The sequence below is a fragment of the Biomphalaria glabrata genome, chromosome 13 (genome assembly GCF_947242115.1).
Source record: "Biomphalaria glabrata chromosome 13, xgBioGlab47.1, whole genome shotgun sequence".
NCBI lineage: Eukaryota > Metazoa > Mollusca > Gastropoda > Planorbidae > Biomphalaria > Biomphalaria glabrata.
Window position 1 is genome coordinate 5,218,355 of NC_074723.1, and position 12,368 is coordinate 5,230,722.

The 12,368-nt window shown below is 34.5% G+C and overlaps 1 protein-coding gene across 13 annotated transcripts in view; it reads left to right on the top strand.

Moving 5' to 3' along the window:
* The first annotated feature begins 2,806 nt into the window (after positions 1–2,806).
* LOC106079820 (uncharacterized) overlaps positions 2,807–12,368 on the top strand; it is a 67,695-nt gene continuing 58,133 nt past the window's right edge. For 12 of the 13 annotated variants that reach the window (XM_013241038.2, XM_013241027.2, XM_013241028.2 and 9 more), the window contains exon 1: positions 2,807–2,961. In XM_013241038.2, coding sequence (XP_013096492.2) covers positions 2,906–2,961 — 56 coding nt within the window. In that variant the 5' untranslated portion in view covers positions 2,807–2,905. Of the gene's footprint in view, positions 2,976–12,368 lie in introns of all 13 variants that reach the window. The other variant, XM_013241033.2, reaches the window with a different exon arrangement.

Here is a 12,368-nt window from a genome sequence, read left to right on the forward strand (position 1 = left end):
CCTATTTCATCTTTTGAAATACTATTAAACTTAGGACTTATCCAGGACTTATCCACAATATATAAGCTTCAACTCCACTGTTAACGCCGAGTCGGCGACTATATTTGCATCATTGTCATAACATTGGACACAACAGATTTGAATATTTAATCCATTTTTTAAGCTCCCCAGTATTAATTAGTTAAATCATTGTTAAATATACTTATGAAAAGTTTTTTTTTTTTTTTAATTATTTTATAATTGTTCCGATTGACGAATGATAATTGACAATTATTTAACTCTACTTAAGTATCTAGTGCATTTGAGCACTATCAAGTCAATTCACCGGTGACTGTTTTTACAAAGCTTAATTATGTCTGTCTCTCTGTCTGGTAAAAAGTTTGAAAATTTTTTATTCTCCCATTTCCCATTCTCGGATCATGTTAAAACTTTGCACAATTATTCATTGAACCTGACAAGACATGAATCAATTTTAAAATAATTGTTGGTGATTACTTACTTTTTCACGAATCAATCAAAATTTACAAAGTAGTTAATCATTTAGAACTAATTAATTAATTGTTGTTTTATATAGCAGAATGGGAGATAAACCCCGTAATTTTCAGATAAATGGCAGAACTTAGCGGTTCCTTCCCTTCTAGAAGCTTTGTTTTTTAAAAAGTATTTCTTTTTTCTATTGCTTATTAACAACCGTGTAGTCAAATAATAATAATAATAAGCTCAAAGCAGGCCATCTCTACCCTGAAACTGAAGGCTTTGTTACAGCAATACAGGAAAGAGTAATTAGGACAAAAAATTAACGAGAAACATATCCTAAAACTAATAAAATTCTCAGAAAGACACAAAAATAAAGGCACATTCCTCATCCCATATGCTAGGACAAATTTGTACAAATACTCCTTCTTCCCTAGTGCTATTAGAGCATGGAATGGGTTGCCTGAGCTAGCCAGGAAAACCAGTGACTTGGCAGAATTTAAGTCATTGGTTAATATGCATGACTGAATGCATGACGCGTAAGACGTAATCATCTTCTTTTTTGAAGTAACGTCTGTATTATTTAAGATAAGATAAAACTCAATATTGTAGACAAATGCCGAAAATGTGGAAATGTGGGTGAGTCAATTAAACACATAATGGCAGGATGTTTAGCCCTAACGGAATCTGCCTACCTAGGTCGCCATAACCAAGTTGCAAAGCTAATACACCAGCACTTGGCTTTGAAACACAATTTGAGCGGTAAGGATACTCCTCCTTATTACAAATACCCACCACAAGAGGTTCTCGAGTGTACGGATCATCTACTGTAGGCTACTGGGATAGGCCTATTTTGACTGACAAAACGGTAGATTTTAATCGCCCTGATTTGCTGCTCATCGATAAAAAAAGAAGAAGCCGCTACCATTATTGACATCGCCGTACCACTATCTCATAATAAAAAAAAAACTGAGCTGGAAAAACAACGGAAATATGGGAACCTTGGCTTGGAGATTAAGCGTTTATGGAAATTATCTAAAACAACAATATAGGCCTACCCTATTGTTATATCAACCGAGGAGATAATAACAACTGACCTCACAGATACATTCAAGGCCCTTCGCATTCCTAGGAACATTCTCGTTGCCTGTTAGAGGGTGGTACTGCTGCAGACCTGCCGCATCACCAGAAAATTCCTCGGTGGAAACTAATAAAGGGACTACGATGAATTTTGTTTCCCTTTCACGAAACTCGACCCTGGCTGCGCCAGAGAATGAATACTCGTTCTTTTCTAACATAATAATAATAATAATAATCATTATTGTCCGCAAGTGGAGGATTAATGTGATTCTTTATTACCTTGCAGCTATACCCAATAATGGGGAAGGCTTCGGGAGTCAACCCTGAGGACAATTCAGGAGCTGGTGATACTTAAGCAGTTTGCAGCATCCAGTGCTACACCCTGGCAGAGCATTCGATGCAGCTGACCCAAAACTGAATCGCTTGGATACAGCAGATGCATGATGTTTGGGCGACATCGTTCTGACCACAGTTAATGCCCAGGCATCCATCTCGTTTCCATAAGACGATCCATAGGCACTTCGCAACTGAAAGTGGTCATTATAGTGAACATGTGATTCTTTTTTTATTGAGCATGCGTTAGCCTACCCTACCATTCGTCTGGCTCAGAAATTGCTTGCAATTTGTAAAGCGCCTATTGGTACCTGCCCTTAAAAAAAATAATTAAAGTTTGATAACGCATCAAAAACTGATCGAATGCATGCATACTAACGTGCGTATTAATAGCGTATTTTGCTAATTAAATGTAGATAAAATATAATTAGAGCGTCGACGAAATCTCAATTTGTAAAATAGAATCAAATCAATGAAATTATCGTTATTTAATAATGATCTTTTATATAAAAGGTTATAAGGCGAGGGCCATCACGTTAACGGGACTTAATTAATTATTCAAAGTGGCCTACTCGGTGCCTGACGACTCATTTGGGTACCGGTCCACTAGGCATTTACCCTAATGCCCATATAGCCAGTCCGACCCTGTCTATTCGACTCTATTCTCTGTTAAGGCATAATAACATCCAAGAAAAAAATCTAGACCAAGCGAAGACAGCAATTTACATGCATCTTTCCTTATATATTTAGATGGAAACATATATAGATATACACACACATACAGAAAGACAGTGGAACCTATTACATAATTAACATTGAAATGGCATATATGTGTAACACAGGTTTGCTATCTATATAAGTTCGTTTCGGTATTATGCCTTATTAAAATGTGTACAGGTTTTTTAAAAAATGGAAAGTATCAACTTCCGACTACATGTACCTGTAGGCTAAAAAAATGTAAAAGGGCAATGCAATTTTCATTAATATGCTTTGAAGTATTTAGGACCATAAATGAATCATGATTTATACTGCTTTACAGTCAACAATATTGCAAGACGTTGAGGAACACTCCCAGTAAGTGCTTTGCAGTAAGTCATTTTACATTTTTTTGTTTATGGACCTCGACATCATGATCATGTCTGATTTGCAGCTAACGAGTAACGTCGACTCATCTTTAGCGCCGTGACGAATTCTTTTAAAATTGAATGATTCTCTATTAGATCGATCATTGTAGATATAGAATCAGTGTAAGCAGATTCGACTGCATTTTTTTTATTCCTTAATACTTAAAGCTAGGCAATATCATTTTAAAACACAGACCACATTAATAATTATTAGGTTAAGGCTATGCTTAGTAAAGACTAGAAAGCGGGTAGCCAATCAAATGGTCGGAACTGGCCAAACAAATCAAATGTCTGCCAATCAGTGCTTAGACTTTGTAGTAGACCTAATTCTGAAGTATTACTAGACTAATTCTAATAAATCAATAGATATAATGATTTAATCTAGATTAGATAGAGATCTAGATCATACATAAAAGATCAACATATAGTCTAGGTCTAGACTCTACTTCTAGTAATTTTCTTTTTTCTTTTTATAGATCTATTAAAGTAACAGAATATTATAGTTATAGATCTATATAAAATTAAAAAGTAGACTGGAACTTAACTTAAACTGGTCTTAAACTCCTAGTCTAGACTTTGTATAGTATGGCCTAGATTAGATTAAGTCAGTCTTTAAGTTTATTAAAGTTTAAGGTTTAATTTGCTATTGAACATCACACATGATTTTAGCTATTTTCTAAAGGCTGTGTAGATTAGTATAGATCTAGTCAGTATAGATATAGATTCTAGTTCTAGACTATTAAATTAAATAATTTTCAATTCATTTTTACATACACTTCTAGTTTCTAGACTTCTTACACATTGACTATTGTCAGTATTGACTTTGTTGATTATTGAGATAAAATACATTTAAATTTAATCTAATTTTAATCTAATCTAAATACTCTGTGATCTAGAGTCTACATGATAAGATCACAATGACAGTGAAGTGTGACTAAAGGCCTGCTGCTTCTATAGTAATATGATCTCTAACTGTGGTTCTAGGATATATATATCTATCTAATAAATTGACCAACTACAGCACTAATGATTATGGTCAACAATGTATAATAATTTAATGTATTCTTATTTATCAATAATCACTATAGATCTAGTTATCTAGTAAATGTATTTAATATAGAACATAGATCTAATGAACTGCAGTATAAGTATTCAAATAATTAGAAAAGTTTATTATGTCCAATGAGAGATCTGTAGAACTAGATATAGAACTAATAATGTAATATTTAGCTATAAAGTCAATGCTAATTACCAGAGATGGAATGTAAGGATTTAGATTGAGATCTCATTTGATATTATTTAAGCTTTAAATTATTTATGCCACAAAATATTAGAGCTATGCCAAATGATTGATGTTAGCTGGGTCTTTTATTTGTTGAATTTTTTGAAAGAATGTTTGTCAACTTGAAGAATGCTCATTGTATGTTTCTGTGTCAAAATATCAGGCATAGCCTGTGATTAGAGCCGTAGTAAACATTTAAATTTATAAATAGCTTAAATTCTTTAATGCTTAATTGAAAATAGCTCTAGAACTTACTGCATAATTGTTGTCAAACTAATCCATATTGCTTGGCACTAAGGAGTTTAAAAGTTTTTTTTTTCAAGACAATTGTCTCAAGTTTTTTACTGTCTTTCTTTCGACATTTGTCTCTTGCTCTTTTTTTTTTAGTGGCGACATTTTCTTTTTTTTTTTTGTGGTGACATGTCTCACAGTTATCATTAATCAAAACTAAAATTACACTATAATAATTATTCTGATTAGCCTTTGAAATCAGACTGACATAGTTTGTTTTACATGTTCTAGATGTTTTGTCAGATTTGAACATTATTACATACTAGTCCAAACCTTACACAGGATGGTGGGATGTGGGCAAACTTTATACAAGTGACCATTTAGACAACATTACAGAGTACATATCACACAAATAGGCAGCATTTCTGTCTATTATAGTAATAAGAAAAGACTATAATATTCTCATTATATAAATTATATGTAGTATTCTAACTCTGTAGCTTTGGGTTTTCCCCAATGACAACAATGTAGGTATCCAGTAATTCATGTAAGGCGTTTTTTCATGTGTTGCTTTTCCACTTTTTACTTAAAAGTTGGGATATAGTGTGGCCAGGGGGAGGTGGGGGTGCATTAAGAGGGACATTTATTTTGATGGGGTGGTAGTTAACAAAAAAAGTGAAGTACTCATTTCAGAGTTTTCTGTCTATGGGGCAGATAAAAGGTCTTCTGTTTCTATGGCCAATAGTTAACGAGGGTAGTAAAAATTAAATGGATTCATGGTGCTCCTCTGTGAAAAAAATGGTGCAGCTGACAATTTTGGACCCATCATTAAGCAGTATTTATCAATAGGCTTTAGACCTAAACTTTATATTTTTTTTACTTAAAAGGAGTTCATTTTATTTATTTATTTGTTTGTGTGTGTATATTATATCTTTTGGAATTAGGCTTTTAGCATCACAAAGATCTATGAATGAAGAGAAACATTTTTGAGCTTTAAAATTAAATGAAACTGTAATGTGTAAAGAAGAGAGCAGTAAAACAAATTGAAATGTCATACTATTTTTTTTTCTTCTCTTCGTCCCCATTACTGCTGTCCTTGCCCCCCTCTATTCTATAATCTTTCTGATGATAATTGTAGCTAACATACAACTGTCACTGGTAAATTATACAAAAACATATATATATAGAAACAAAATGCCATTTAATTAGACATTTCAGACTACATTTATTAATTTATCACAACCCAAAACATATAAATGAAATAAATGTACACAATATTTGAGCTATTTATAGCTGGCCATGATTTTGAAGAAAGGGATATACAATTTAAGATTGTATGAACATTTTCTGTTTTAAAAATGGCTCAGAAATTGTTAGAAATCTTGGGCTTAAAATTTTATAATCTTTATTATAAAGAAATCGTAAAAAAAAAATCTTTAGTTCTATAGTTGAAAAAAAAAAAAAAAGAACAAAGAGCAAATCAATTAAAAACAACAACCAATAATGCCCTTACAACATCACATCACCTAGAATGCCCCTACAACATCACAAAGTGTTATGTTGGTAATAAAAATCTTTAATAATAAATTTAAATAATTGAATATAGTATTGCAAGATATTGTTTTGTTTTCTCATTTTTTTGTCATTGGCCATTTTGATAGGCATGACATTTTTAGAATTTTTCTTTATATGGTCAGAGAGTTGTCTTTAAAGTTAATTTGTTGAAATTTGTTTGTCCTAGGTAGGAGTAAATGTAGCTAGCATTTCATTGTTTTCACTTTAAAAAAAAAAAATTCACTTTAAACAATATTTGTGATTAGTTATTTAAAATTTTAGAAAATAAAATAAATACTTTTCATTTATCATAGGGCAATAATTAAAAATATTTTTTTAAAATAAATTATTAAAATACTAAACTGTGTATATCTTTAGTTTCAGTATTTAATCTATATTGAGTTGTGGTCATTTTCATGCTAGCCTTACATTTATTCTATATTGAGTTATGGTCATTTTCATGATAGCCTTACATTTAATCTATATTGAGTTATGGTCATTTTCATGCTAGCTTGAAAGTATTTTTTAACAAAGGACATTTACCAGCTCAATGGCTAATCAAAATTTTTGCATATCGCACGTTACATATATAAATTTTCACAGATTGATACACTAGCGAGCTATGATCTAAACCTCTAATGGTCGTCAGCAGTCAGTTTAAGAAAGTAAATGTAACTGACCATACATTTTTTCTTCTGATGCAAAGTGTGAAGTACAGTAATTTGAATTAGTTATATTTTCGTTTATATAATAAAAAGTAGAGGTTAGCGCTCAGGGAAAAGGTCGAAACAAAAAATAATTCAATGTAGCTATTTCTTTTATATTATTATTGTCGCATAAGTGAATATCAATGGTGATAATTTTTTCTATCTAAAGATTTTCTTTCTGGTAAAAACCAATTGTTTCACTAAGCTAGCACAATATTTTCCTGCTGGTCTTCGTTGCTGACCCTACGGCTCCAATCTATTTAGTAGTAACATAGTTATGAGTGACTGTAGTCCATCAGTGGGGTCTGTAGGATGAGATCAGAACTTTACTTCCTGCTATCCACACAGCTGTCCATTAAGCAAACTGGTGTTTTCCCTTTGGTCATTTGGTCTATCTCAAGTCAGCCATCAGTAGTCTCTCTAACTAAAGACAAGCAACATTTTGTTTTCTCTCTGTCTCTCTCTTCCTCTCTCTCTCTCATCAATCTAGTACCACTTTTTTTTTTTGTTTTTGTTATATGGTCATTAATTTATTGTCTGAATGGGGTGAAAAATTCAATATTAAATGATGTAAAAGTTGATGAATAGGCGTGTATAATATTTAATTTAGCAAATTACCTTTATAGACCCGGGATATCTGTAGGTCATGAATCTCACCATGTTAAATAACATTCACTTTAAACACTTTAAATTTAGCAAATTACCTTTATAGACCCGGGATATCTGTAGGTCATGAATCTCACCATGTTAAATAACACTAGTTTTATTTACTTTAAACAAATCATTGTGTATAATCTGTATAACTGTTTTAATAATATTCTATTTCGAATGAGCCTGTATACACAATTTGTGTGTCTATGATTATTCTAAAACTGGTGTGAAAAGGTTGTGTCATGTAGTGATTGCTACCCCTGCCAGCTGGGCTGGCAGAAGGGGAGTTAACAATTAAAACAGTTCTATTAGGGTAAGGTGTAGGGCTAAGTCCTTTTCTAATGGCATTATTTAAAGTTTTATCTGGAGTCTAGTGCTTAGACAAGAAGTATAAAACTGTCTGGTTCACTCGAAGTGCACTCTAGTGGGTGTTGAGTGTGTTGGCCCAAAGTCTACCCTTATAAATCAATAAAATGTTAATAACAACTATAGGTGATCATAACTTGCTTGTGTAAGAACTGTCTATTTGATGTATATGACCTCAGTTTGGGGCTGTAGATCATACACGTGGGCAGCACTCAGGCTGCTCACTACTAATCAATTGTTCTGTCGAAAGTAGATTTACCTCACCAAACTATTTCAGGCTGCACTGACCCCCACACTAATGGGTGGCTCTATCATTGTTGACTGTGTTCTGGCTGATATGATGAACACCCGTTTTCTTGCGTTCTTCTGGAATTGGGGCTGGGCAGTTTTCTTCACTTGTCTATTTTCATTTTCTTATTTGTCCTCTCTTTTAGTGTTGGTCATTTCCTACCTTGGTTTTTATTGTACTCTTAAAGCGTTGGGCAGTTCCAAGGTTGTCTTTCGTCTTTTTTCTTCTATCCCAGACTGCACTGCTGAACTTTGCATGTAACTTATTCATGGTTTCAGTTGTGAAAGAAAGCTAGGTTTTTCATTCAGTGACATCCGATTGTGTTTAGGAACGGTGTTGGATATCCACGTAATGATTTCTTAAGATTAGGATTTTAGTGAAATAGAAAAAAAAAGGCGTGTGGATCTGAGAAATTCGTGAACAGTCATGAATTAGCTTGTGTATGCTTTGAAAGGGAACTATTGAAACAATGTTAAAAGCGTGTAAGCTATCAAATGAAATATACGTGAACAAGTACAGAACTTTTAAAAGTACACTATTCCAAAATGCGACCTTTTAACCGCCTCGGTGTTTTGCTCAACTTCATTCGATTGATCTCATAGATCTTGATGTCGGCTGTACCCATTGATGTTCTGACGCAGTGACAAACATTTACAAAGAAATGCAAATCTGTCCATTAAAAACAAGAAAAACTATTTAAGCAACTTATATAAAGTGTAATTTTATCAATTAGTTTCGACCAGTCATGTAATTATATGCATGATTGACCTTAACACAATAAATCTGTGCGATAGAAATATTTGTACCAATTGGTTTTGCTTAGCTCTTAGCTTTCTTAATGCGCTCTGGTCGACACCTTCACAGAGGTCACGTTATGATCCTATCACTTGTCTGGACCAGTTGTGATAGGGGGAGGGAAGATGGGGGGTATCTTGGTGAAAGTTTACATTGTTTTTTTTTTTAAATGCATAAAAAATGTTCACTCAGGGCTCATGAGTCCTCAGAGGGACTAATTCAACTTTTTACCACCACACCTGTCAAGTACTATTTCTTTCCTTTCTTTAAGATACCATACAAAATAATTAGTTAACAATAGTTAATTAATTGATTGGTTATTTTTTAAAAATCGATTCCTGTGTTGTCAGGTGAAAGAAATAATTGTGCGAAATTTCAGCTTGATCCGAGATTGGGTGAGGGAGAAATAACGTGTACAGACTGTTTAGCAGACAGACAGAGTGAGTTGATATAAGCTTTGTAATGAAGAGAACCATCGAATCTTTGTGACTAAGTCGTAGCTCATACATTTAGTGTCAAAGATACGACCTACTTTATCGTTTGAAAAGTGTCATTGTTATGTACATATATCTATGGAAGTCCGCCTACAATACAAATTATTTCTGACTTGACTGTATAACTAAGTACATTCTGCGACTGCTTTTACCGCCTCTCTAATGTATGACGTTTGGACAGTCCAGAGTCTATCATTTCGTCCGCTCACAGTGACACGCCAACAGGTCCAAGCATTGAAATGTGTGAAGCTTCCATCTGTTAAGTCTATTCACTCTCCTGCCGCGCTCAGGTTCTGCCACCGCTAGGTCCGTCCAGTCTTTGTGCGCTAGGTCACACGGCTTCCACTGTTCGGCCTCTGTGCGCGCCTTCCATCATTCCGTTAACGGTCTGTCTATCATACTGCTAGGTCTCCGGCTAAAAGGGGAAAAAAAATCAATGCCGAGAGTAGGAGGGGCGGGGTGGGGGGGGAGTGTAGTCAGTAGAAAGGATGGAGGGAAGTGAAGGGGGGAGGTTGGACTGCCTCCCCGCCTCCATACTAGCTGTGTACTTTTTTTTTCTCTCCAGGGTAAAAATGTCACTTACACCGTAAGCCCACTGACCCTCAGTGTCGCGATGGAAGCGTTGTTCATTCATTTGTTCTATCCTAATCTCTCTTCTTTCCTTCTCTTTCTCTCTCTCTCTCTTTTATTTGTGTGTGTGTGCACCTACCCTCTAATGTGTTGATTGGTGCCTGTCGCCCATGTGTGTGAGTGCCCAGACAACTGTAACAAGCCTGGAGGATCAGCTGGTCATGTGATGTATATGGTAGCCTATACAGGGCCGGTCTTAGGCCACTGCAACCTATGCGGTCGCAGTGGGCCCCGCGCTTTCATATGCCCCGCGCTAATTCTAGGTCTAATTATTAAATTGAAAAATATATACGAAAAATTCCTGGAAATCTCATGAATTTATTAAAATCTCCTGAAAAATAGACAAAATTGTCATTTGTTGGTGTCATTCATTGCGGAAAACGCCAATCCTACGCGCGATTAAAGAAAAAAAAAAGGCATTGTCAGCATTCATGTAATAAAATGTAATACTCGGGCGAATTTTCACCTTAATCGGAGGTTCCAATACTTTATTTACTTTTATAGTCACTGGCATACAAATATGCAATAGGTTGTAAGGTTCGTAAAGTACAGTTAATTTGATCACAATTTTGGACTTAGTAAAGAATGAATAAAATTCAAAGTCACATTTTTTTTTCTAATACAGAATCTTAATTTTCAACTATTATCCTTATTCCCACCCAGACTTGGCCCCACGCAATCAGTTTCGCATAGGGCCCCGCAATTGTTAGGACCGGCCCTGTGCCTATACATCAGTCTGCTGATACCTTACGATAGGTCTGCCGTGTGTCTGATCTATTGTAGTGTTCTAGAAGGGATTTGGGTGAATAGTAAAATTAACTGGAAAACAAAAATGCGTTTCTTGAAGACACTTTTCGGCAATCATTTTTTTACAAAGCTTATATTTAACTCAATTAGTCGGGTTAAAAGTGTGTACACGTTATTTCTCCCACGCCCATTCACGGATCAAGCTGGAACTTTGCACAGTTATTCATTGACATTGACAAGACAGGAATCAATAAAAATAAAAAGGAACCTAGACGATTAATTACTGGTAATTCATTATTTAAAAAAAAAATAGCAGCAAGAAAAACTAATACACCAAGTATTCACATTAATGGCTAAATGTGTTGGGTTTAGTCCCCTTAAATAATTGTCAGCGCTATTTCTTCCTCATCCATTCTCCATTCAAGTTGATACTTTAAACAATTATTGTAGCTAACAAAACATGAATCAATAAACAAAACATGCTCAATTTATTATTGGTAATTAATTATTTTGCTTGATATCAAATAAGGGAAATAACATGTACATTATTAGTAGATATAGTTTTAAGGAGGGAGTTCTTCCCTTTTAGATAAGCCTTGTGTAAAAAAAAAAAAAGGATTTTTAAATGTTTTTCTTGTTATATAAAGTCTCTTGTTAAATTACATTAATTAAAATAGACTTTTCGAAGACATTCAATTTATCTCCTATTATGTGGCTTCCCTTTGTGAGACATTCAAATGACAGGCATATACACCTAGTCAACTTTATATTATTGAAACTCCATATTAATATTCGTATATTTATTATTAATAGACTTACAGCTTACATGTATAGGGCCAGGTCTGTCGATGCAAGGGCTGTTGCAAACAAGGCTTGATTTTTTTTAGAGATACGTAGACCTAATTCATGTGATTTACAGGACATTTACTCGGATTAACTGCTTTTGGTAAAGCGTTGCGTAGTCAGGAAAGCACTATATGGTTAAGGGCGTTTTGAATATTCAAATATTAACCACTATATGGTTAAGGACGTTTTGAATATTCAAATATTAACTTATTGAAAAAAAAAGCATGATTCAAGGCTTAACTTTTGTGTTGTTCTGTCGACTTTGAGTGCCGTGAGTAGACTTGTCATGGATGCTAGGCTTCTTGCAATTACTTTTCCCACACGGTACGGTTTCTTATATTCTGTACATTTCAAACATGCCAAGAGCACGCGGGTCTATAAAGTTGCTGGTAAAAGCAGTTGGCGCCAGAACTCATGGCGCACGTGCAGTGTACCTAGGAGGTTGTGTGCTTCACTGGTAGGACCCATCGTAAAGGAAGCGACCACCCGTTGTGTGGTCAACATATTGACACAAAGATTGTCATAATTTTTTAATTAGGCCCATTACTTTTTCTTTCGGCCTAATCCATTACGCAGCTGGTTGGTAGGAGATCGATATCTTGTAACGCCCTGAGGCTGAATGAGGCGTCCATGTCTTTCAGAGCCTGCTCGTAGTGCTAAGAGACTGTGTATGTGTAAATTCCGCGAATATCATTAATTTTCTTTGAATTGATCACCTTCCCGCCAAAAAACCCCCCCAACAAAACAACAAAAAAAAAAAACACT